This window comes from Cherax quadricarinatus, chromosome 19, assembly GCF_038502225.1.
Source record: "Cherax quadricarinatus isolate ZL_2023a chromosome 19, ASM3850222v1, whole genome shotgun sequence".
In the NCBI taxonomy this organism is placed as follows: Eukaryota; Metazoa; Arthropoda; class Malacostraca; order Decapoda; family Parastacidae; genus Cherax; species Cherax quadricarinatus.
In genome coordinates, this window is record NC_091310.1 from 29,003,143 (window position 1) to 29,028,986 (window position 25,844).

A 25,844-nucleotide genomic window follows, 5' to 3' on the forward strand; every position below is an offset into this window, starting at 1 on the left:
AGATAAGAGGAAATAAACAAGAACAAGAACTAGAAAGAAAAAAGAAGAAAACCCAGAGAGGTGTGTATATATATGCTTGTACATGTATGTGTAGTGTGACCTAAGCGTAAGTAGAAGTAGCATGATGTACCAGAAATCTTGCATGTTTATGAGACAGACAAAAGACACCAGCAATCCTACCATCATGTAAAACAATTACAGGCTTTCGTTTTACACTCACTTGGCAGGACGGTAGTACCTCCCTGGGCGGTTACTGTCTACCAACCTACTACCTAGATAGATATATATATATATATATATATATATATATATATATATATATATATATATATATATATATATATATATATATATATATATATATATATATATATATATATATATATATATATATATATATATATATATATATATATATATATATATATATATATATATATATATATATATATATATATATATATATATATATATATATATATATATATATATATATATATATATATATATATATATATATATCGCACCGAATAGGTAAAACTGGTCAGTTACCAAAAACTCATTTAAAATTAAGTCCTTCCTAAAATTTTCTCTTATACGTTTTAAGATATACATATTTTTAATTTATATTACTGTAAAAAATGATAATTTAGTAGCAAAAGAACCTCAGAGAACTTACCTAACCTTATAATAACAAGCACAGTTTAATTTAGCCTAAATCAACTAAAAATATTTTAGACAAGTTTACAATAATTTAATAATAAACAAACTCAATGAAATATATTTTTCCGTTAGGTTCAGAATGAGTTTTGCAAAAATATTGCATACACAAATTTTCGCTTGCCTTATTCGGCAAGATGAGCCTTGCTATTTAAGCCAAAATAGCAACACACACACACACACACACACACACACACACACACACACACATATATATATATATATATGTATATATATATATATATGTACATATATATATATATATATATATATATATATATATATATATATATATATATATATATATATATATATATATATATATATATATATATATATATATATATATATATATATATATATATATATATATATATATATATATATATATATATATATACGTGCCGAATATGTAAAACTGGTCAATTAGTAAGAACTCATTTAAAATCAAGTCCTTTCTAAAATTTTCTCTTATACCTTTAAAGATATATTTTTTCCATTAATGTTGATGTAAAAATTTATGATTTTGCCCCAAAAGGAACTTAAAAAACTTACCTAACCTTAATATAACAATCGCAATTTATTTTAGCCTAACCAAACTAAATATATTTTAGATTTGTTTACAATAATTTAATACTAAACAAACACAGTGAAATATATTTTTTCCATTAGGTTCAGAATGATTTTGGCGAAGTTTTTGCATACACAAATTTTCACTTGTCCTATATGGCAAGATGAGCGTTGCTATTTAAGCCAAGATCGCAAGTTCTGCCTATTTGGCACGACATATATATCTATATATGTATATATATATCTATATATATATATATATATATATCTATATATATATATATATATATATATATATATATATATGTGTGTGTGTGTGTGTGTGTGTGCGTGTGCAAGGAATTCGCAAGAGCAGGCGAAATATACACAAACACTGATCTCTGGCTAAAGGAGACTCGAACCTACGAACCTTGGAACAAGGTACGCAGTGCTTTACCAATCTACCCACACTGGACGTAGGCCAGGACTCGACCCTACCACCTCCAGAGACAGCACAATGTACGCATCACCTTACCTCTGAGCCAGCTATCCTACAAAGATCACTCATGAAGCTGAGCTACATGTTTTTCTCGTGATCCGAGGACACTCGTGGCAGTGAAATCTCAAGGATTACTTTCAGTCTCCTGTTTGAATATAGGGTCCAGCCCTGGCCTTCCGCAGTTTGGTAAATGATTTAAAATCACTTGTCTCGTAATTTCATTGATATACATACATATATAAACACTGATCTCTGGCTGAAGGAGACTCGAACCTACGAACCTAGGAACAAGGTACGCAGTGCTTTACCAATCTACCCACACTGGACCAGTACTTTGGAGTCCAGCTTGCAATAGACTTTGATCCAAGGCAGCCAGCTTTCAGGGAGAAGGCTTACAGCTTTTCATCACATCCCCTGCATGCATCAGCCTTACTAGAGTTATTAACAATGCAAGGAATTCGCAAGAGCAGGCGAAACATACACAAACATTGTATATTTCGCCTGCTCTTGCGAATTCCTTGCATTGTTAATATCTCTAGTAAGGCTGATGCATGCAGGGGATGAGAGGAAAAGCTGTAAGCCTTCTCCCTGAAAGCTGGCTGCCTTGGATCAAAGTCTAGCGCAAGCTGGACTCCAAGGTATTGGTCCAGTGTGGGTAGATTGGTAAAGCACTGCGTACCTTGTTCCAAGGTTCGTAGGTTCGAGTCTTCTTCAGCCAGAGATCAGTGTTTATATATGTATGTATATCAATGAAATTACGAGACAAGTGATTTTAAATCATTTACCAAACTGCGGAAGGCCAGGGCTGGACCCTATATTCAAACAGGAGGCTGAAAGTAATCCTTGAGATACCACTGCCACGAGTGTCCTCGGATCACGAGAAAAACATGTAGCTCAGCTTCATGAGTGACCTTTGTAGGATAGCTGGCTCAGAGGTAAGGTGATGCGTACATTGTGCTGTCTCTGGAGGTGGTACAAGGTTTGTAGGGTCGAGTCCTGGCCTGCCGCAGTTTGGTAAATGATTTAAAATCACTTGTTTCGTGATCTCATTACTATATACACACACACACACACACACACACACACACACACACACACACACATATATATATATATATATATATATATATATATATATATATATATATATATATATATATATATATATATATATATATATATATATATATATATGTCGTGCCGAATATGTAAAACTGGTCAATTAGCAAGAACTCATTTAAAATTAAGTCATTTCTGAAATTTTCTCTTATACGTTTAAAGATATATTTTTTTCATTAATGTAATTGTAAAAATTTTTAGTTTTGCACCAAAAGAATCTTAGAAAACTTACCTAACCTTATTATAACAAGAACAATTTATTTTAGCCTAACCTAACTAAATATATTTTAGATTTGTTTACAATAATTTATTACTACACAAACACAGTGAAATATATTTTTTTCGTTAGGTTCAGAATGATTTTGGCGAAATTATTGCATACACAAATTTTCGCTTGTCCTATATGGCAAGATAAGCGTTGCCATTTAAGCCAAGATAGCAAGTTCTGCCTATTCGGCACGACATATATATATATATATATATATATATATATATATATATATATATATATATATATATATATATATATATATATATATATATATATATATATATATATATATATATAATTATATATATATATATATCTATATACATTGTAGATATATATATATATATATATATATATATATATATATATATATATATATATATATATATATATATATATATATATATATATATATATATATATATATATATATATATATACAGTGGAACCTCCGTACTCGAACAGCTCCGTATTCGAACAATTCGGTACTCGAACGCTTTGTTCAGTAAAAAACATCATTCGGCAGTAGACCGTGTGCTCGGCACTCGTCCAAACAAACACGACCTGCCAGAATATGTGCGTCAGTCTCCCCGCAGTTGTCGCTCAGTCCAAAACTCCGCTGAACTTCACTCTAAACTATTTCGAGTTTCTTCGCATTTTCGAGAATTTTTTTTTTTATATTATTTGTATAAATAAGTCACCATGGGGCCTAAGAAGATTAGTGATAACAGCCTACCAAAAACAAAGTTAGTTAATGTGTTTGCCCTGATGTAAACACTGCCTCCACCTCTCCACATAATATGCCTTTTATTATTAATTTAAACGTCGTTATTGTGCCTCGAGGTTATCTATCGTGTTTCTGATATAGATAGATAATCTTTATTACTAATAATAGTGTATACACAACATTGCATTCGTGCAAACGATAGTATCCCGCTACCAAGACGACTCATCAGATACTGAATGTTCCTTCTGGTGGCCCCTCCCTCTCTCTCCTATAGCTCCTCCCACTTTGGGCCCCTCTTTTGAATTTTTGTTCACACAAAAAATAGAAGATTTACTGTTATTCAGACTACTGTATAATTGTAATAATTGTATAAATAATAGCGCATTTGTAAATGCATATTAGACCCACCAGTTGACGTGTATTGAACGTGTGACGTGATTTGTTTACCCTTGAACATTAGCAAAAAATCTAACATTTCCGCTACTTTGAGCTCAATTTCAAGGTACTTTTATTTCTGTAAACCATTCAAAATCATCTCTATTTCTGTAACATATCTTTCATTCTATCAAATGAGACCAAGAAAACGAGAATACAATCATAAATACCATACGAAAATACACAGCAAAGTCGCTGTAAGTGTGTTTTAGGAGGTCTGAAATCGATTAATCTAATTTACATTATTCCTTAGGGGAAAAATTCGTTAGGTACTCGAACAGCCTTCGGCAACGAATTAAGTTCCAGTGTATCTCTATGTATAGTTACACTCGAAAGAATGTGAGAGAGAGAAAACACACACACACACACACACACACACACACACACACACACACACACACACACACACACACACACACACACACACACACACACACACACACACACACTGCATGATACTGCGTTTGTCTCTTTTTTTCCACTGTGTATGTATTTTATTCCGTGTGTCTCCCAATTCTGTTTTTCACTCTATTTCTCTCTTCTGTCTCACTCAGTGTTCTCTCTAACTGATTTCTCTCTAAGTCTCTCTATGTCCTCTCTTACTTTATGTTCTCTCTTACTTTATGTTCTCTCTTACTTTATGTTCTCTCTTACTTTATGTTCTCTCTTACTTTATGTTCTCTCTTACTTTCTCTATGTTCTCTCTTACTTTTTCTATGTTCTCTCTTCCTTACTCTATGTTCTCTCTTACTTTCTCTATGTTCTCTCTTCCTTACTCTACGTTCGCTCTTACTTTCTCTATCTTCTCTCTCTCTATGTTCTATCTTACTTTCTCTATGTTCTCTCTTACTTTCTATATGTTCTCTCTTACTTTCTCTATGTTATCTCTCTCACTTTCTATATGTTCTCTCTTACTTTCTCTGTGTTCTCTCTTACTATCTATATGTTCTCCCTAACTTTATGTTCTCTCTTACTTTCTCGATGTTCTCTCTTACTTTCTCTATGTTCTCTCTTACTTTCTATATGTTCTCTCTTACTTTCTCTATGTTCTCTCTTACTTTCTATATGTTCTCTCTTACTTTCTCTGTGTTCTCTCTTACTATCTATATGTCCTCCCTAACTTTCTCTATGTTCTCTCTTACTTTCTCGATGTTCTCTCTTACTTTCTCTATGTTCTCTCTTACTTTCTATATGTTCCCTCTTACTCTCTCTGTTCTCTCTTACTTTCTCTATGTTCTCTCTTACTTTCTATATGTTCTCTCTTACTTTCTATATGTTCTCTCTTACTTTCTCTATGTTCTCTCTTACTTTTATGTTCTCTCTTACTTTCTATAAGTTCTCTTACTTTCTATATGTTCTCTCTTACTTTCTATATGTTCTCTCTTACTTTCTCTATGTTCTCTCTTACTTTTATGTTCTCTCTTACTTTCTATAAGTTCTCTTACTTTCTCGATGTTCTCTCTTACTTTCTCTATGTTCTCTCTTACTTTCTATATGTTCTCTCTTACTCTCTCTGTTCTCTCTCACTTTCTATATGTTCTCTCTTACTTTCTCTGTGTTCTCTCTTACTATCTATATGTTCTCCCTAACTTTATGTTCTCTCTTACTTTCTCGATGTTCTCTCTTACTTTCTCTATGTTCTCTCTTACTTTCTATATGTTCTCTCTTACTTTCTCTATGTTCTCTCTTACTTTCTATATGTTCTCTCTTACTTTCTCTGTGTTCTCTCTTACTATCTATATGTCCTCCCTAACTTTCTCTATGTTCTCTCTTACTTTCTCGATGTTCTCTCTTACTTTCTCTATGTTCTCTCTTACTTTCTATATGTTCTCTCTTACTCTCTCTGTTCTCTCTTACTTTCTCTATGTTCTCTCTTACTTTCTATATGTTCTCTCTTACTTTCTATATGTTCTCTCTTACTTTCTCTATGTTCTCTCTTACTTTTATGTTCTCTCTTACTTTCTATAAGTTCTCTTACTTTCTATATGTTCTCTCTTACTTTCTCTATGTTCTCTCTTACTCCCGCCATTTTAATCTACAAACGACAATCTAGGGAAAATGTATATTGTTCCACATATAATTATAGAACAGAGAGAGAGAGAGATATATAGAGAGAGAGAGATGTGTAAAAGTTACTATCATATCTATACATAGAGATACACACAAAACCCTGTGGCCTGGTGGTTAACGCTCTTGCTTCACACGGTGAGGGTCTGGGTTCGATTCCCAGCCAGAGTAGAAACATTGGACGTGTTTCTTTCCACCTGTTGTCTATGTTCCCCATCAGTAAAATGGGTACCTGGGTGTTAGTCGACTGGTGTGGGTCGCATCCTGGGACACTGACCTAAGGAGGCCTGGTCACAGACCGGGCCGCGGGGGCGTTGACCCCCGGAACTCTCTCCAGGTAAACTCCAGGTAAACCCCCCTTACAACCCATTACAATCCCCAACAATCCCCTACAAGTCCCCTACAGCACCCTACACCCCTCTACCAATCCCCTACAAGCCCCTACAATCTCTACAACCCCCTACAACCCCTTACAACCCCTTACAAACCCTTACAACCCCCTACAATCCCCTACAACCCTCTACAACTTCCTACAACCCCCTACAACCCCTACAACCCCCTACAATCCCCTACAACCACCTACAACCCCTTACAACCCCCTACAACCCACTACAACCTCATACAACCCCCTACAACCCCCTTACAACCTCCTACAAACCCCTACAAACCCCTACAACCCTCTACAACCCCTTATAACCTCCTACAACCTCCTACAACCCCCTACAACCCCCTACAACCCCCTACAACCCCCTACAACCCAATAATCCACCCGGTGCACCAGGAGAGGCAGCATCTGTGGCAGCTCTTACTAAAGGGCATGTGTGATTGTGGTCCAGCCTCCAGCTTCCCCATGTACCGTGTGTGTGTGTGTGTGTGTGTGTGTGTGTGTGTGTGTGTGTGTGTGTGTGTGTGTGTGTGTTTGTGTGTGTGTGTGTTTGTGTGTGTGAGTGTGTTTGTGTGTTTGTTTGTGTGTTTGTTTGTGTGTGTGTGTTTTTGTGTGTGTGTGTTTGTTTGTGTGTTTGTTTGTGTGTTTGTTTGTGTGTGTGCATGTGTGTGTGTGTGTGTGTGTGTGTGTGTGTGTGTGTGTGTGTGTTTGTTTGTGTGTTTGTTTGTGTGTTTGTTTGTGTGTTCGTTTGTGTGTTTGCTTGTGTGTGTGTATGTGTGTGTCTGTGTGTGTGTGTGTGTGTGTATGTGTGTGTGTGTGTGTGTATGTACTCACCTACTCACCTAGTTGTGGTTGCAGGGGTTTAGTCACAGCTCCACGATCCGCCTCTTCAATGGCTGCTACTCAGTCACTCTTACCGCTCCATCAGTTTTATCTTACTTCTTCTTAAAGCTATGTATGGATCCTGCCTCCACTACATCGCTTCCCAAACTATTCCACTTCCTGTCAACTCTGTGACTGAAGAAATACTTCCTAACATCCCTGTGATTCATCTGTGTCTTCAACTTCCAACTGTGTCTCCTTGTTACTGTGTCCCATCTCTGGAACATCCTGTCTCTGTCCACCTTGTCAGTTCCTCTCAGTATTTTATATATCGGTATCATGTCCCCCCTATCTCTCCTGTCCTCCAGTGTTGTCAGGTCGATTTCCCTTAACCTCTCCTCGTAGGACATATCCCATTGCTCCGGGACTAGTCTTGTTGCAAACTTTCGCACTTTCTCTAGGTTCTTTACGTGCCTGGCTAGGTGTGTGTGAGTGAGTGTGTGTGTGTGTGTGTGTGTGTGTGTGTGTGTGTGTGTGTGTGTGTGTGTGTGTGTGTGTGTGTGTGTGTGTGTGTGTGTGTGTGTGTGTGTTTGTGTGTGTCTGTGTGTGTGTGTGTGTGTGTGTGTGTGTGTGTGTGTGTGTGTGTTTGTGTGTGTGTGTGTGTGTTTGCGTGTGTGTGTGTGTGTGTGTGTGTGTGTGTGTGTGTGTGTGTGTGTGTGTGTACTCATCTAGTTCAGGTTGCAGGGGTCGAGTCCTAGCTCCTGGCCCCGCTTCTTCACTGGTCGCTACTAGCTCACTCTCCCTGAACCGTGAGCTTTATCATACCAGACTATTCCACTTCCTGACTACTCTGTGGCTGAAGAAATAATTCCTAACACCCCTGTGATTCATCTGTGTCTTCAACTTCCAACTGTGTCTCCTTGTTACTGTGTCCCATCTCTGGAACATCCTGTCTTTGTCCACCTTGTCAATTCCTCTCAGTATTTTGTATGTCGTTATCATGTCTCCCCTATCTCTCCTGTCCTCCTGTGTCGTCAGGTCGGTTTCCCTTAACCTCTCCTCATCGGACATACCCCTTAGCTCTGGGACTAGTATTGTTGCAAACCTTTGCACTTTCTCTAGTTTCTTTACGTGCTTGGCTAGGTGTGAGTTCCAAACTGGTGCCGCATACTCCAATATGGGCCTAACGTACACGGTGTACAGGGTCTTGAACGATTCCTTATTAAGATGTCGGAATGCTGTTCTGAAGTATGCAAGGCGCCCATATGCTGCAGCAGTTATTTGGTTGATGTGCGCTTCAGGAGATGTGCCTGGTGTTATACTCACTCCAAGATCTTTTTCCTTGAGTGAGGTTTGTAGTCTCTGGCCCCCTAGACTGTACTCTGTCTGCGGTCTTCTTTGCCCTTCCCTAATCTTCATGACTTAGCACTTGGTGGGGTTGAACTCCAGGAGCCAATTCCTGGACCAGGTCTGCAGCCTGTCCAGATCCCTTTGTAGTTCTGCCTGGTCTTCGACCGAATGAATTTTTCTCATCAACTTCACATCATCTGCAATCAGGGACACTTCGGAGTCTATTTCTTCCGTCATGTCGTTCACAAATACCAGAAACAGCACTGGTCCTAGGACTGACCCCTGTGGGACCCCGCTGGTCACAGGCGCCCACTCTGACACCTCGTCACGTACCATGACTCGCTGTTGTCTTCCTGACAAGTATTCCCTGATCCATTGTAGTGCCTTCCCTGTTATCCCTGCTTGGTCCTCTTGTTTTTGCACTAATCTCTTGTGTGGAACTGTGTCAAACGCCTTCTTACAGTCCAAGAAAATGCAATCTACACACCCTTCTCTCTCTTGTCATACTGCTGTCACCCTGTCATAGAACTCCAGTAGGTTTGTGACACAGGATTTCCTGTCCCTGAAACCATGTTGGCTGCTGTTGATGAGATCATTCCTTTCTAGGTGTTCCACCACTCTTCTCCTGATAATCTTCTCCATGACTTTGCATACTATACATGTCAGTGACACTGGTCTGTAGTTTAGTGCTTCATGTCTGTCTCCTTTTTTAAAAATTGGGACTACATTTGCTATCTTCCATGCCTCAGGCAATCTCCTAGTTTTGATAGATGTGTTGAATATTGTTGTTAGGGGTACACAGAGCGCCTCTGCTCCCTCTCTCAGGACCCATGGAGAGATGTTATCCAGCCACATTGCCTTTGAGGTATCTAGCTCACTCAGAAGCCTCTTCACTTCTTCCTCGGATGTGTGTACTGTGTCCAGCACTTGGTGGTGCACCCCACCTCTCCGTCTTTCTGGAGCCCCTTCTGTCTCCTCTGTGAACACTTCTTTGAATCTCATGTTGAGTTCCTCACATACTTCACGGTCGTTTCTTGTTATCTCTCCTCCTTCCTTCCTTAACCTGATTTCCTGGTCCTTGACTGTTGTTTTCCTCCTGATGTGGCTCTACAACAGCTTCTGGTCAGATTTGGCTTTCGCTGCTATGTCGTTTTCATATTGTCGTTGGGCCTCCCTTCTTATGTGTGCATATTCATTTCTGGCTCTAAGACTGCTCTCCTTATTTTCCTGGGTCCTTTGCCTTCTATACTTCTTCCATTCCCTAGCACACTTGGTTTTTACCTCCTTGCACCTTTGGGTGAACCATGGGCTCATCCTGGCTTTTTCATTATTCCTGTTACCCTTGGGTACAAACCTCTCCTCAGCTTCCTTGCACATTGTGACTACATATTCCATCATCTCATTAACTGACTTCCCTGCCAGTTCTCTGTCCCACTGAACCCCGTTCAGGAAGTTCCTCATTCCTGTGTAGTCCCTTTTCTTGTAGTGTGTGTGTGTGTGTGTGTGTGTGTGTGTGTGTGTGTGTGTGTGTGTGTGTGTGTGTGTGTGTGTGTGTGTGTGTGTGTGTGTGTGTGTGTTTGTGTGTGGGTGTGTGTGTTTGTGTGTGTGTGTGTTTGTGTGTTTGTGTGTGTGTGTTTGTGTGTGTGTGTGTGTGTGTGTGTGTGTGTGTGTGTGTGTGTGTGTGTGTGTGTGTGTGTGTGTGTGTGTGTGTTTGTCTCAGTCTGTGTTTGCGGTGTCGTTGTGTTTCCGTTTTTACTCACTGAGTTGTGTTTGCGGGGGTCGAGTCTCAACCTCTGGGCCCTACTTCTTAAACCAGTCACCCGTGTCATCTGTTCCTTACTGGCCCTGTCATACCTACTCTTGAACCTGTGTACTGATTCTCTTTCAACTCATTCCCTCGTTTCTAAGTACTCAGTCAAGCTTTTGCTTTTAAGCTGAGAAAGAAATTACAAAATGAGCTTAATTAACGGCGAATGTCTGTGAGTCTAGAAAGTCTGTGGGTTCCGAAAGTCTGTGAGTTCAGAAAGTCTGTGAGTTCAGAAAGTCTGTGAGTGCAGAAAGTCTGTGAGTTCAGAAAGTCTGTGAGTTCAGAAAGTCTGTGAGTGCAGAAAGTCTGTGAGTTCAGAAAGTCTGTGAGTTCAGAAAGTCTGTGAGTGCAGAAAGTCTGTGAGTTCAGAAAGTCTGTGAGTTCAGAAAGTCTGTGAGTGCAGAAAGTCTGTGAGTTCAGAAAGTCTGTAAGTTCAGAAAGTCTGTGAGTTCAGAAATCTGTAAGTTCAGAAAGTCAGTCTGTGAGTTCAGAAAGTCTGTGAGTTCAGAAAGTCTGTAAGTTCAGAAAGTCAGTCTGTGAGTTCAGAAAGTCTGTGAGTTCAGAAAGTCTGTAAGTTCAGAAAGTCAGTCTGTGAGTTCAGAAAGTCTGTGAGTGCAGAAAGTCTATGAGTGCAGAAAGTCTGTGAGTGCAGAAAGTCTGTGAGTTCAGAAAGTCTGTAAGTTCAAAAAGTCTGTGAGTTCAGAAAGTCTGTAAGTTCAGAAAGTCAGTCTGTGAGTTCAGAAAGTCTGTGAGTTCAGAAAGTCTGTAAGTTCAGAAAGTCAGTCTGTGAGTTCAGAAAGTCTGTGAGTGCAGAAAGACTGTGAGTGCAGAAAGTCTGTGAGTTCAGAAAGTCTGTAAGTTCAGAAAGTCTGTGAGTTCAGAAAGTCTGTGAGTGCAGAAAGTTTGTGAGTGCAGAAAGTTTGTGAGTTCAGAAAGTCTGTAAGTTCAGAAAGTCAGTCTGTGAGTTCAGAAAGTCTGTGAGTGCAGAAAGACTGTGAGTGCAGAAAGACTGTGAGTGCAGAAAGTCTGTGAGTTCAGAAAGTCTGTAAGTTCAGAAAGTCTGTGAGTTCAGAAAGTCTGTGAGTGCAGAAAGTTTGTGAGTTCAGAAAGTCTGTAAGTTCAGAAAGTCTGTGAGTTCAGAAAGTCTGTAAGTTCAGAAAGTCAGTCTGTGAGTTCAGAAAGTCTGTGAGTTCAGAAAGTCTGTGAGTGCAGAAAGTCTGTGAGTTCAGAAAGTCTGTGAGTGCAGAAAGTCTGTGAGTGCAGAAAGTCTGTGAGTGCAGAAAGTCTGTGAGTGCAGAAAGTGTGTGAGTTCAGAAAGTCTGTGAGTGCAGAAAGTCTGTGAGTGCAGAAAGTGTGTGAGTGCAGAAAGTCTGTGAGTTCAGAAAGTCTGTGAGTGCAGAAAGTCTGTAAGTTCAGAAAGTCAGTCTGTGAGTTCAGAAAGTCTGTAAGTTCAGAAAGTCAGTCTGTGAGTTCAGAAAGTCTGTGAGTTCAGAAAGTCTGTAAGTTCAGAAAGTCAGTCTGTGAGTTCAGAAAGTCTGTGAGTGCAGAAAGACTGTGAGTGCAGAAAGTCTGTGAGTTCAGAAAGTCTGTAAGTTCAGAAAGTCTGTGAGTTCAGAAAGTCTGTGAGTGCAGAAAGTTTGTGAGTTCAGAAAGTCTGTAAGTTCAGAAAGTCTGTGAGTTCAGAAAGTCTGTAAGTTCAGAAAGTCAGTCTGTGAGTTCAGAAAGTCTGTGAGTTCAGAAAGTCTGTGAGTGCAGAAAGTCTGTGAGTTCAGAAAGTCTGTGAGTGCAGAAAGTCTGTGAGTGCAGAAAGTCTGTGAGTGCAGAAAGTCTGTGAGTGCAGAAAGTGTGTGAGTTCAGAAAGTCTGTGAGTGCAGAAAGTCTGTGAGTGCAGAAAGTGTGTGAGTGCAGAAAGTCTGTGAGTTCAGAAAGTCTGTGAGTGCAGAAAGTCTGTGAGTGCAGAAAGTCTGTGAGTGCAGGAAGTCTGTGAGTGCAGAAAGTCTGTGAGTTCAGAAAGTCTGTGAGTGCAGAAAGTCTGTGAGTTCAGAAAGTCTGTGAGTGCAGAAAGTCTGTGAGTGCAGAAAGTCTGTGAGTGCAGGAAGTCTGTGAGTGCAGAAAGTCTGTGAGTGCAGAAAGTCTGTGAGTGCAGAAAGTCTGTGAGTGCAGAAAGTCTGTGAGTTAAAAAAGATCAGGTTGTCTGTTGGCAGATCAACAAGCTGCTAACACTGTTATAATGCTGCTGACAGTTACAATACTGCTGACACTGATATACTGCTGCTGACACTGTTACATTGCTGCTGACTCTGGTATATTTCTGCAGACATTTTCAAATTTCTGCTAATATTGTTACATTGAGGCTGACACTATTGCATTGCTGCTGACACTGATATATAAAGTAAAAGGACACAAGTGCAACTAATGTGACATTTTATCGTGGCAACGTTTCGCTCTCCAGGAGAGAGCGAAACGTTGCCACAATAAAATGTCACATTGGTTGCACTTGTGTCCTTTTACTTTACATATTGTCGGTAATTCTACCAACTTTATCACGACACTGATATACTTCTGACACCATTAAACTGATCCGTCGAGTGTATACCCTTCTTAGTATAGTTTCTTAGTGCAGCTGAGTCAGTGTAGGTGAGTCAGTGTAGATGAGTCAGTGTAGCTGAGTCAGTGTAGCTGAGTCAGTGTAGCTGAGTCAGTGTAGCTGAGTCAGTGTAGGTGAGTCAGTGTAGGTGAGTCAGTGTAGGTGAGTCAGTGTAGGTGAGTCAGTGTAGCTGAGTCAGTGTAGCTGAGTCAGTGTAGCTGAGTCAGTGTAGGTGAGTCAGTGTAGGTGAGTCAGTGTAGCTGAGTCAGTGTAGCTGAGTCAGTGTAGCTGAGTCAGTGTAGCTGAGTCAGTGTAGGTGAGTCAGTGTAGGTGAGTCAGTGTAGGTGAGTCAGTGTAGGTGAGTCAGTGTAGCTGAGTTAGTGTAGCTGAGTCAGTGTAGCTGAGTTAGTGTAGGTGAGTCAGTGTAGGTGAGTCAGTGTAGGTGAGTCAGTGTAGGTGAGTCAGTGTAGGTGAGTCAGTGTAGCTGAGTTAGTGTAGGTGAGTCAGTGTAGGTGAGTTAGTGTAGGTGAGTCAGTGTAGGTGAGTCAGTGTAGGTGAGTCACTGTGGTTATCTCGTGTAACTCAGCAAGACACCATCTCGGTCTCACCAAAATGAAGATTTATTTACTTTATTTACTTTTTGTTTTGTTTCATCGTTCTAGTAATTTCAGCACTAATTGCTTTCTCTAATTACTCTGCACTTGTCCAGAACCAACCATTGTTATCATTAATGTAAAATAAACACGCGCACACACACACACACACACACACACACACACACACACACATACACACGCACACACACACACACACATACACACACACACACACACCCAAGGGAAACAGAAATAATAGGAAGACCAAAACGAGTCCTTGGTTTACCCGAAGGTGTAGGGAGGCAAAAACTAAGTGCAACAGAGAATGGAAAAGGTACAGGAGGCATAGGACCCAGGAAAACAAGGAGATTAGTAGAAGAGCCAGAAACGAGTATGCACAGATAAGGAGGGAGGCCCAGCGACAGTATGAAAACGACATAGCATCGAAAGTCAAATCTGACCCGAAACTGCTGTATAGCCACATTAGGAGGAAGACAACAGTCAAGGACCAGGTGATAAGGCTGAGGAAAGAAGGTGGAGAACTCACAAGAAACGATCAAGAGGTATGTGAGGAGCTCAACACGAGATTTAAGGAAGTATTTACAGTAGAGACAGGAAGGACTCTGGGGGGACAGACCAGATGGGGACACCAGCAAGGAATACACCAACAAGTGTTGGACGACATACATACAGATGAGGAGGAGGTGAAGAAACTGCTAAGGGACATCGATACCTCAAAGGCAATGGGACCGGACAACATCTCCCCGTGGGTCCTTAGAGAGGGAGCAGATATGTTGTGCGTGCCACTTACCACAATCTTCAACACATCCCTGGAAACTGGGCAACTACCTGAGGTATGGAAGACGGCAAATGTAGTTCCCATTTTTAAAAAAGGAGACAGAAAAGAGGCACTAAACTATAGACCTGTGTCATTGACGTGCATAGTATGCAAAATTATGGAGAAGATTATCAGGAGGAGAGTGGTGGAGCACCTGGAACGGAACAGGAGTATAAATGCCAACCAGCACGGATTCACGGAAGGCAAATCCTGTGTCACAAACCTTCTGGAGTTTTATGATAAAATAACAGAAGTAAGACAAGAGAGAGAGGGGTGGGTTGATTGCATCTTCTTGGACTGCAAAAAGGCCTTTGACACAGTTCCTCACAAGAGATTAGTGCAGAAGCTAGAGCATCAGGCGCATATAACAGGAAGTGCACTGCAATGGATCAGAGAATACCTGACAGGGAGGCAACAACGAGTCATGGTACGTAATGATGTATCACAGTGGGCACCTGTGACGAGCGGGGTCCCACAAGGGTCGGTCCTAGGACCAGTGCTATTTTTGGTATATGTGAACGACATAACGGAAGGGTTACACTCAGAAGTGTCCCTGTTTGCAAATGATGTGAAGTTGAGAGTAAGACACTTGTGCAACATCTGGGTATCTTTATTGTAGACGTTTCGCCATCCAGTGGCTTTATCAATACAAATTCTAGGACATAACTTGAAGACAGTAGAAGTTAATGAGGAGAATTAAATCTGATGAGGACCAGGCAGGACTTCAAAGAGACCTGGACAGACTGGACACCTGGTCCAGCAAATGGCTTCTCGAATTTAATCCTGCCAAATGCAAAGTCATGAAGATAGGGGAAGGGCACAGAAGACCACAGACAGAGTATAGGCTAGGTGGCCAAAGACTGCAAACCTCACTCAAGGAGAAAGATCTTGGGGTGAGTATAACACCGAGCATGTCTCCGGAAGCACACATCAATCAGATAACTGCTGCAGCATATGGGCACCTGGAAACCTGAGAACAGCATTCCGATACCTTAGTAAGGAATCATTCAAGACACTGTACACCGTGTATGTCAGGCCCATACTGGAGTATGCAGCACCTGTTTGGAACACGCACTTGATAAAGCACGTCAAGAAACTAGAGAAAGTACAAAGGTTTGCGACAAGGTTAGTTCCAGAGCTAAGGGGAATGTCCTATGAAGAAAGATTAAGGGAAATCGGCCTGACGACACTGGAGGACAGGAGGGTCAGGGGAGACATGATAACGACATATAAAATACTGCGTGGAATAGACAAGGTGGACAAAGACAGGATGTTCCAGGGAGGGGACACAGAAACAAGAGGCCACAATTGGAAGTTGAAGACACAAATGAGTCAGAGAGATAGTAGGAAGTATTTCTTCAGTCATAGAGTTGTAAGGCAGTGGAATAGCCTAGAAAATGAAGTAGTGGAGGCAGGAACCATACACAGTTTTAAGACGAGGTTTGATAAAGCTCATGGAGCGGGGAGAGAGAGGGCCTAGTAGCAACCGGTGAAGAGGCGGGGCCAGGAGCTAGGACTCGACCCCTGCAACCACAAATAGGTGAGTACAAATAGGTGAGTACACACATACACACACACACACACACACACACACACACATACACACACACACACACACACACACACACACACACACACACACACACACACACACACACACACACACACACACACATACACACACACACACACATACACACACACACACACATACACACACACACACACACACACACACACACACACACACACACACACAGTGTTTACTCAGTGATATGACAAAAATGCTGTGTTTTCCAGGGGATCAAATGGTAATAAAGGTTAGAATCCACTTGTAAACTGGGTCACACCGACCCTAATGTGTTCAGGAAACGAGAACAATCAGGAGCAGGAAAATGACCAGAAACAAGGAAAAAGAAAAACAGAATCTGACACAATAGTATTTTCACAACGTTTGGCTCCTGAAAACTCTTTTCTTGTTTTTTAAATTCAAAAAAAATTTTATCTCAAATATTTTCGTATTTTCATGTCTTTATCATATATGTTTTGCCTCTACTTAAAAAATAAATAAGTAATAACAAGTGAAAACCAGTTTTCACATTACCGTCTCATTTCACATAATTTAATGTGAAAAATATGTGAAACGTGACGTTAATGTGAGAAATATGTGAAACGTGACGTTAATGTGAAAAACATGTAAAATGTGAAAAATATGTGAAACGTGACGTTAATGTGAGAAAGTTTATTAAAAGTTTTACGTTTAGATTTTTTCTCCTAGAAAATTGATGCCTTTGAACGATATTTGTTTCTTAATCTTGAAGGTAAATTGAAACTCCCAACAAATGCTTAGAAAACTCTGAGGAACATGAAAGGCATTTGATGGAACGGCAACAGTCAAAGAACGTGGCCTTAGCGACGTTCTTAGAGAAGCCGGGTAAAATACGACTGTAATGTCATCAACCAGAACATGACTAGAACGACCTCCCAGGAAACACACGACTAGAACGACCTCCCAGGAAACACACGACTAGAACGACCTCCCAGGAAACACACGACTAGAACGACCTCCCAGGAAACACACGACTAGAACGACCTCCCAGGAAACACACGAATAGAACGACCTCCCAGGAAACACACGACTAGAACGACCTCACCTAGGAAAAACACGACTAGAACGAGCCCCCAGGAAACACACGACTAGAAACACACGACTAGAACGACCTCCCAGGAAAAACACGACTAGAACGACCCCCAGGAAACACACGACTAGAACGACCTCCCAGGAAAAACACGAATAAAACGACCTCCCAGGAAACACACGACTAGAACGACCTCCCAGGAAAAACACGACTAGAACGACCTCCCAGGAAAAACACGACTAGAACGACCCCCAGGAAACACACGACTAGAACGGCGTCCCAGGAAAAACACGACTAGAACGACCTCCCAGGAAACACACGACTAGAACGACCTCCCAGGAAACACACGACTAGAACGACCTCCTAGGAAACACACGACTAGAACGACCTCCCAGGAAACACACGACTAGAACGACCTCCCAGGAAATACAAATAGAACGACCTCCCAGGAAAAACACGACTAGAACGACCTCCCATTAAAAACATGGCTAGAACGACCCCCCAGGAAACACGACTAGAACGACCCCAAGGAAACACGACTAGAACGAACTCCCAGAAAACACACGACAAGAACGACCTCCCAGGAAAAACACGACTAGAACGACCTCCCAGGAAAAACACGACTAGAACGACCTCCCAGGAAAAGCACGACTAGAACGACCCCCCAGGAAACACACAACTAGAACGAACTCCAAGGAAAAAGATGAAATAAGAAGAGTTAAATAAAACAGAATTCAATAAAATGTGAAAGGGAATAACACCTGTTGATGAGCGTAAATTTATACAAACAAAAACTTTGAGAAATATTCTATTGTTTTAGAAAGCAAACAGAAAGGAAAAAGTATAAATGTGAGGCCAAAGAAAGTCAGCTTTTCCTGCTGACCCAAAGATTGTTGTTGTTTTTTTTTCAGTCTAAACAGTTGAACCATAAATGTTGTTTTCATTTATAACTGCGACACCAACAGATGAGTAAGACACACAGAGCCACCCACAGAACCCCACAGCCAAATACACTATCCCAACACAAACTACAATCCACACATACAACCCCCACCCCACAATATGCTGTAGAATCCCATAGCACTCTACCAGGGCCCCCATCTTTCACAGACCCCCCAGAACACAGTGTTGGAGAGGAAACTGAAGTTATGGTACACCAACGCTGATGGAATAACGAATAAGTGGGAGCGGCACAGAATAAAAACAGGTGCTATCTTTCCAATGGGATATCAGATCTTGAGGAAAGACAGAGGGAACAGAGAGGGTGGGGAAGTGGCACTGCTCGTCAAAAACCAATGGGATTTTGACGAGCTGGAGAGACGAGACAGTGGAGAAGCAAGAGACTACATAATAGGAACATTTTAATCTGGAGGTCCCAAGGTGGTAACAGCAGGAGGCCAAAGCAAGAATATGATGAGAGTAGCAGAGTGATGGTTGACACACTGGCTGAAGTGGCCGGAATGGTTCATGCGAGCAGGGCAAAGCTGCTGATCGTTGGTGTCTTCAGTGACAAAGAAATTGACTATGAGAACCTGGAGCCACAAAGGGGCCCAGAAACGGGGAGGGCTAAGATGATGGAGGAGATACTGGAAAACCTCAAGTACCAACACATAAGGGACACTACCAGAGAGAGGAGAGGACGAACCAGCAAGACTGGACTTAGTATTCTCCTTGAGTATTGCAGATATTGAGGATATCACATATGAAAGACCCCTCGGGGCCAGTGACCACGTGGTTCTGAGCTTCGAATACACAGTAGAGTTACAAGTGGAGAGGGAAGCAGGAAGGGCAGGACAAACGAAGCCAAACTACAAGAGAGGGGATTACAGAGGCATGAAGAATTTCCTTCACGAAATACAGTGGGACAGAACACTGGCAGAGAAGTCAGTAAATGAGATGATGGAATATGCGACAACAATATGCAAGGAAGTTGAGGAGAGGTTTGTACCCAAGGGTAAGAGAAATAACGAGAAGACCAGGATGAGCCCTTGGTTCAATCAGAGGTGTAGAGAGGCCAAAACCAAATATAGTAGGCAAAGAACCCTGGAGAATAAGACGAGCAGTCGTAAAGTCAGAAACGAATATGCACAGGTAAGAAGGGAGGCCCAACGGCGGTGCGAAAATGACATAGCAGCAAAATGCAAATCTAGCCGAAAGTTGTTGTACAGCCACATCAGGGAAAAAACAACAGTCAAGGACCAGGTAATCAGGCCGAGGAAGGAAGGAAGGAAGGGAGATCACAACGACCGAGAAGTATGCGAGGAGCTCAACATGAGATTTAAAGGAGACAGAAGGGAATCCAAAAATACGGAGAAGTGGGGTACACCATCAAGTGTTGGACATAATACATACAACCGAGGAAGAAGTGAAGAGGCTGCTAAGCATCTCTCCATGGGTCCTGAGAGAGAGAGAGAGAGTGGAGGCACTATGCGTGCCACTAACAACAATCTTCAACACATCTATCGAAACAGGGCGACTACCTGAAGTACGGAAGACAACAAATGTAGTCCCAGTTTTTAAAAAAGAAGACAGACCAGTGTCACTGACAAGTATTATTTGCAGTCATGGAGAAGATTACCAGAAGAAGAGTGGTGGAGCACCTAGAAAGGAATGAGCTTAACAACAACCAGCACGGTTTCAGGGATGGGAAATCCTGTGTCACAAACCTACTGGAGATCTATGATAGGGTGACAGCAGTAAGACAAGAGAGAGAGAGGGTTGCGTAGAGTGCGTTTTCTTGGACTGTAAGAAGGCTTCTGACACAGTTCCACACAAGAGATTCAGGCATAAGCTGGAGGACCAGGCAGGTATAACAGGAAAGCCGTTGCAATGGATCAGGGAATACCTGTCGAAGAGACATCAAAGAGTCATGGTACGTGACGAAGTGTCAGAGTGGGCGCCTGTGACGAGCTAGGTTAGACAGGGGTCAGTCCTAGGACCGGTGCTGTTTCTGGTATATGTATACGTCATAACGGAGAGAATAGACTCAGAAGTGTCCCTGTTTGCAGATGATGTGAAGTTTATGAGAAGAATTCAATCGGACGATTACCAAGCAGAAATGCAAAAGGATCTGGACAGGCTGCAGGCCTGGTCAAGAAACTGGCTCCTGGAGTTAAACCCCACAAAGTGCAAAGGTCAAAGTAAAGGAAAAGAATCTTGGGGTAAGTATATGTCTTGGGGTAAGTATAAGTCGTGCAGAATAAGTAAAACTTGTCAATTAGCAGGAACTCATTTAAAATCAAGTGCTTTCTAAAATTATTTCTGATACTTTTAAAGATATATATTTTTTTCATTTATGTTAATGTAAAAATTAATAATTTTGTACTAAAAGAACCTTAGAAAACTTACTTAACCTTATTATAAAAGGCGCAATTTAATTTAGCTTACTCCAACTAAATATATTTTACATAAGTTTACAATAATTTAATAATAAACAAATACAAAGTGTTTTCGTTAGGTTCAGAATGAATTTTGCAAAATTATTACATACACAAACTTTCGCTTGCCATATTCAGCAAGAAGAATGTTACTATTTAATCCTAAATCGCAAGTTTATAAATATATATATATATATATATCCAAATATATGTAATATATAAATGCGTTTGTACGTGTATGAAATATATATATATATATATACTGGCACCTATACTTCTGGAATATATATATATATATATATATATATATATATATATATATATATATATATATATATATATATATATATATATGTCGTGCCGAATAGGCAGAACTTGCGATCTTGGCTTAAATAGCAACGCTTATCTTGCCATATAGGACAAGTGAAAATTTGTGTATGCAATAATTTCGCCCAAATCATTCTGAACCTAACGAAAAAAATATATTTCACTGTGTTTGCTAAGTATTAAATTATTGTAAACAAATCTAAAATATATTTAGTTGGGTTAGGCTAAAATAAATTGTTCTTGTTATAATAAGGTTAGGTAAGTTTTCTAAGTTCCTTTTGATACAAAATTATGAATTTTTACATCAACATTAATAAAAAAAATATATCTTTAAACGTATAAGAGAAAATTTTAGAAAGGGCTTAATTTTAAATGAGTTCTTGCTAATTGACCAGTTTTACATATTCGGCACGACATATATATATAAAATTATATATATATATATATATATATATATATATATATATATATATATATATATATATATATATATATATATATATATGTGTGTGTGTGTGTGTGTGTGTGTGTGTGTGTGTGTGTGTGTGTGTGTGTGTGTGTGTGTGTGTGTGTGTGTGTGTGTGTGTGTGTGTGTGTGTGTGTGGGGGGGGATAACACTTATTGTGTGTACAGTATTTTGTGGCCACGTTGACTGACTACATTGTCCTGATTTCACACTGGCTACGGTACCCTGATTACACATTCACTGTCTGTATAGAGAACTGAGGTCCCATCCATCCACTTGCTGTACTGACATGAAGGGCAACTCACCTGTTGGAGAGTGACCTGAGGGAGGGTCTGCGGTAGAAGACCAGGAAGACCAAGGAGTTGACGAGGGTCCCGAAGACGAAGACAACGCCAAGCACAGCCAGCAGCGCCGCCGTTACCACCACGCTGATGTCTGCGGGAAGGAAGAACCAAGAGCTGTTAACTTGGTCTGCTGGAAGAGAACTAGGAAGGGTTAGTGTTAGAATGAGGAAGGAGGAACTGTTAGCTTCGATCTGCTGAAGGGACCAGGAGCCGTAGTATTGATCTGATGGAGTGACCAGAAGCTGTAGTGTTGGTGGTCTGCTGCAAGAAGAACCAGGAGCTGTAGTGTTGGTCTGCTGGAAAATCATAAAAAAAGAGAGCCTTCTGGTGTGGAGCGGCCGTTGAACCTTAAAAAGTGGAAAAATAAGAGGAATATGAAGACATACGAGGTGTACAACCGGTCAGCTGCACAACACCAACAAAACAAGGAGAGTGTGTGTGTTGAGAAAGAGAGAGAGAGAGAGAGAGAGAGAGAGAGAGAGAGTGATGAAAGTGAGGCTATTTACAGTCTGACATCTTGTGGTAGGAGCAGAAAGCCCTGGGGGAGGAGAGAACTAATAAAAGAGAAAAGAGAGAGAGAGAGAGAGAGAGAGAGAGAGAGATAGCGGCACTCAGGCAGCAGTAGCCTCGCCTTCACGCGAAATCGTTGACACATTTTTTTCCCACACAACTCTTGACTTCCGGGTCAACTCCCTGGGTCGCCTCAGGTCAAATCGGGTCATACCAGGTGGTCGCAGGTAGCACACTCACTCAGATGCTCCAACACCCATTATTAAAGACTTCAGCTTCAAAAAAAAAAAATTGATGAACCTCTTCTAATTCTCCTAAATTTTATTTACGACTTTTTCAAAATGTACAAGAGAGTATCAGTCTACTGAAGCACAGGAAGATCCAGGGATCCACTGGAAGATCTAGGAATACACAGAACGATCCAGAGATAGACAGGAGGATCCAGAGATACACAGCAAGATCCAGAGACAGACAGGAGGATCCACGGATGCACAGGAAGAGGGAGGGATAGACAAGAAGATCTAGGGATGCACTGGAAGATCCAGAGATAAATATAAGGATCCTGGGATGCACTGGAAGAGGGACGGATAGACAACAAAATCCATGGGAAGAAGGATTGGAAGATCCAGGAATGCACTGGAAGAGCCAAAGATAAATATGAGGAGCCTGTGATGCACTGGAAGAGGGAGGGATAGACAAGAAGAACCAGGCGATGCATTGTAAGACCTAGAATTGCAAAGGAAGAACCAGGATAGCACAGGAAGAGCCAGGATAGCACAAGAAGAACCAGGATAGCACAGGAAGAGTCAGGGTAGCACAGGAAGAACCAGGATAGCACAGGAAGAGTCAGGGTAGCACAGGAAGAACCAGGATAGCACAGGAAGAGCCAGGATAGCACAAGAAGAACCAGGGTAGCACAGGAAGAGCCAAGATAGCACAAGAAGAACCAGGATTGCAAAAGAAGAACCAGGATAGCACAAGAAGAACCAGGATAGCACAAGAAGAACCAGGGTAGCACAGGAAGAGCCAAGATAGCACAAGAAGAACCAGGATAGCACAAGAAGAACCAGGATAGCACAAGAAGAACCAGGATAGCACAAGAAGAACCAGGGTAGCACAGGAAGAGCCAAGATAGCACAAGAAGAACCAGGATTGCAAAAGAAGAACCAGGATAGCACAAGAAGAACCAGGATAGCACAAGAAGAACCAGGGTAGCACAGGAAGAGCCAAGATAGCACAAGAAGAACCAGGATAGCACAAGAAGAACCAGGATAGCACAAGAAGAACCAGGATAGCACAAGAAGAACCAGGGTAGCACAGGAAGAGCCAGGATAGTACAGGAAGAGCCAGGATAGCACAGGATATACGTGAATAGAGTGAAGACCTGGACTGGTTCCACTATAGTTAAGAATAAAAGAGGATGAGGAGGAAAACATCTACGTTGCAAAACAGTCTTTCATGAGCGATTCGTTTCGCCCACTCAGAGCTTTATCTAAAGGGAACTTTAATAAAACAAAAAGTATTCACAGTGGAAACGTGTCCTCTAACGTGATTCTAGTGTCGGCAATATAATATTCCGATCCAGGAGGAGGAGGAGAAGGAGGAGCAGGGGAGGAGGAGGAGGAGAAGAAGGAGAAGAAGGAGGAGAAGGAGAAGGAGGAGAAGGAGAAGAAGAAGAAGGAGAAGGAGGAGGAGGAGGAGGAAAAGGAGAAGAAGGAGGAGGAGGAGAAGAAGGAGGTGGAAAAGGAGGAGGAGGAGAAAATGTTAATATACGATACAGAAGTAGCAATAAGAGGAGGAGGAAGCATAACAGGAGAGCAAGAAAATTCTATTAGGCCTCGGCTGAAAAAGGCAATATGCTTTTTTTATTATTAAAGAAAACTTCGAAGGAGCCAGAAATGTTACTGAGGAAATTTCTTACGATTTTTCCGAAACGACAACTGAGATGTGTGGGGGGATGTTTGTTAGTGTGTGGGGGATGTTTGTTAGTGTGTGGGGGGTGTTTGTTATTGTGTGGGGGGGGGGGTGTTTCTTAGTGTGTGGGGGTGTTTGTTAGTGTGTGGTGGATGTTTGTTAGTGTGGGGGGATGTTTCTTATTGTGTGGGGGATGTTTGTTATTGTGTGGGGGATGTTTGTTATTGTGTGGGGGATGTTTCTTATTGTGTGGGGGATGTTTGTTATTGTGTGGGGGATGTTTGTTAGTGTGTGGGGGATGTTTGTTATTGTGTGGGGGATGTTTGTTATTGTGTGGGAGATGTTTGTTATTGTGTGGGGGATGTTTGTTATTGTGTGGGGGATGTTTGTTAGTGTGTGGGGGATGTTTCTTATTGTGTGGGGGATGTTTGTTAGTGTGTGGGGGATGTTTGTTATTGTGTGGGGGATGTTTGTTATTGTGAGGGGGATGCTTGTTATTGTGAGGGGGATGTTTGTTAGTGTGTGGGGGATGTTTCTTATTGTGTGGGGGATGTTTGTTATTGTGTGGGGGATGTTTGTTAGTGTGTGGGGGATGTTTCTTATTGTGTGGGGGATGTTTGTTATTGTGTGGGGGATGTTTGTTATTGTGTGGGGGATGTTTGTTAGTGTGTGGGGGATGTTTCTTATTGTGTGGTGGATGTTTGTTAGTGTGTGGGGGATGTTTGTTAGTGTGTGGGGGATGTTTGTTATTGTGAGGGGGATGCTTGTTATTGTGAGGGGGATGTTTGTTATTGTGAGGGGGATGTTTGTTAGTGTGTGGGGGATGTTTCTTATTGTGTGGGGGATGTTTGTTAGTGTGTGGGGGATGCTTGTTATTGTGAGGGGGATGTTTGTTATTGTGAGGGGGATGTTTGTTAGTGTGTGGGGGATGTTTCTTATTGTGTGGGGGATGTTTGTTAGTGTGTCGGGGATGTTTCTTATTGTGTGGGGGATGTTTGTTAGTGTGTGGGGGATGTTTGTTAGTGTGTGGGGGATGTTTGTTAGGGGGATGCTTGTTATTGTGAGGGGGATGTTTGTTATTGTGAGGGGGATGTTTGTTAGTGTGTGGGGGATGTTTGTTAGTGTGTGGGGGATGTTTGTTATTGTGTGGGGGATGTTTGTTATTGTGTGGGGGATGTTTGTTAGTGTGTGGGGGATGTTTGTTATTGTGAGGGGGATGTTTGTTATTGTGTGGGGGATGTTTGTTAGTGTGTGGGGGATGTTTGTTAGTGTGTGTTATTGGGGATGTTTGTTAGTGTGTGGGGGACGTTTGTTAGTGTGAGGGGGATGTTTGTTATTGTGTGGGGATGTTTGTTATTGTGTGGGGGATGTTTGTTTGTTATGTTTGTTATTGTGAGGGGGATGTTTGTTATTGTGAGGGGGATGCTTGTTATTGTGAGGGGGATGTTTGTTATTGTGAGGGGGATGTTTGTTAGTGTGTGGGGGATGTTTGTTA

At 41.3% G+C, this 25,844-nt stretch overlaps 1 protein-coding gene across 1 annotated transcript in view; it reads right to left on the minus strand.

The window, feature by feature from the left end:
- LOC128688256 (beta-1 adrenergic receptor) overlaps positions 1-25,844 on the minus strand; it is a 203,934-nt gene that overhangs the window by 18,005 nt on the left and 160,085 nt on the right. Inside the window, exon 2 of the mRNA XM_053775969.2 lies at positions 21,887-22,016. Coding sequence (XP_053631944.1) covers positions 21,887-22,016 — 130 coding nt within the window. The remainder of the gene's footprint in view (positions 1-21,886; positions 22,017-25,844) is intronic.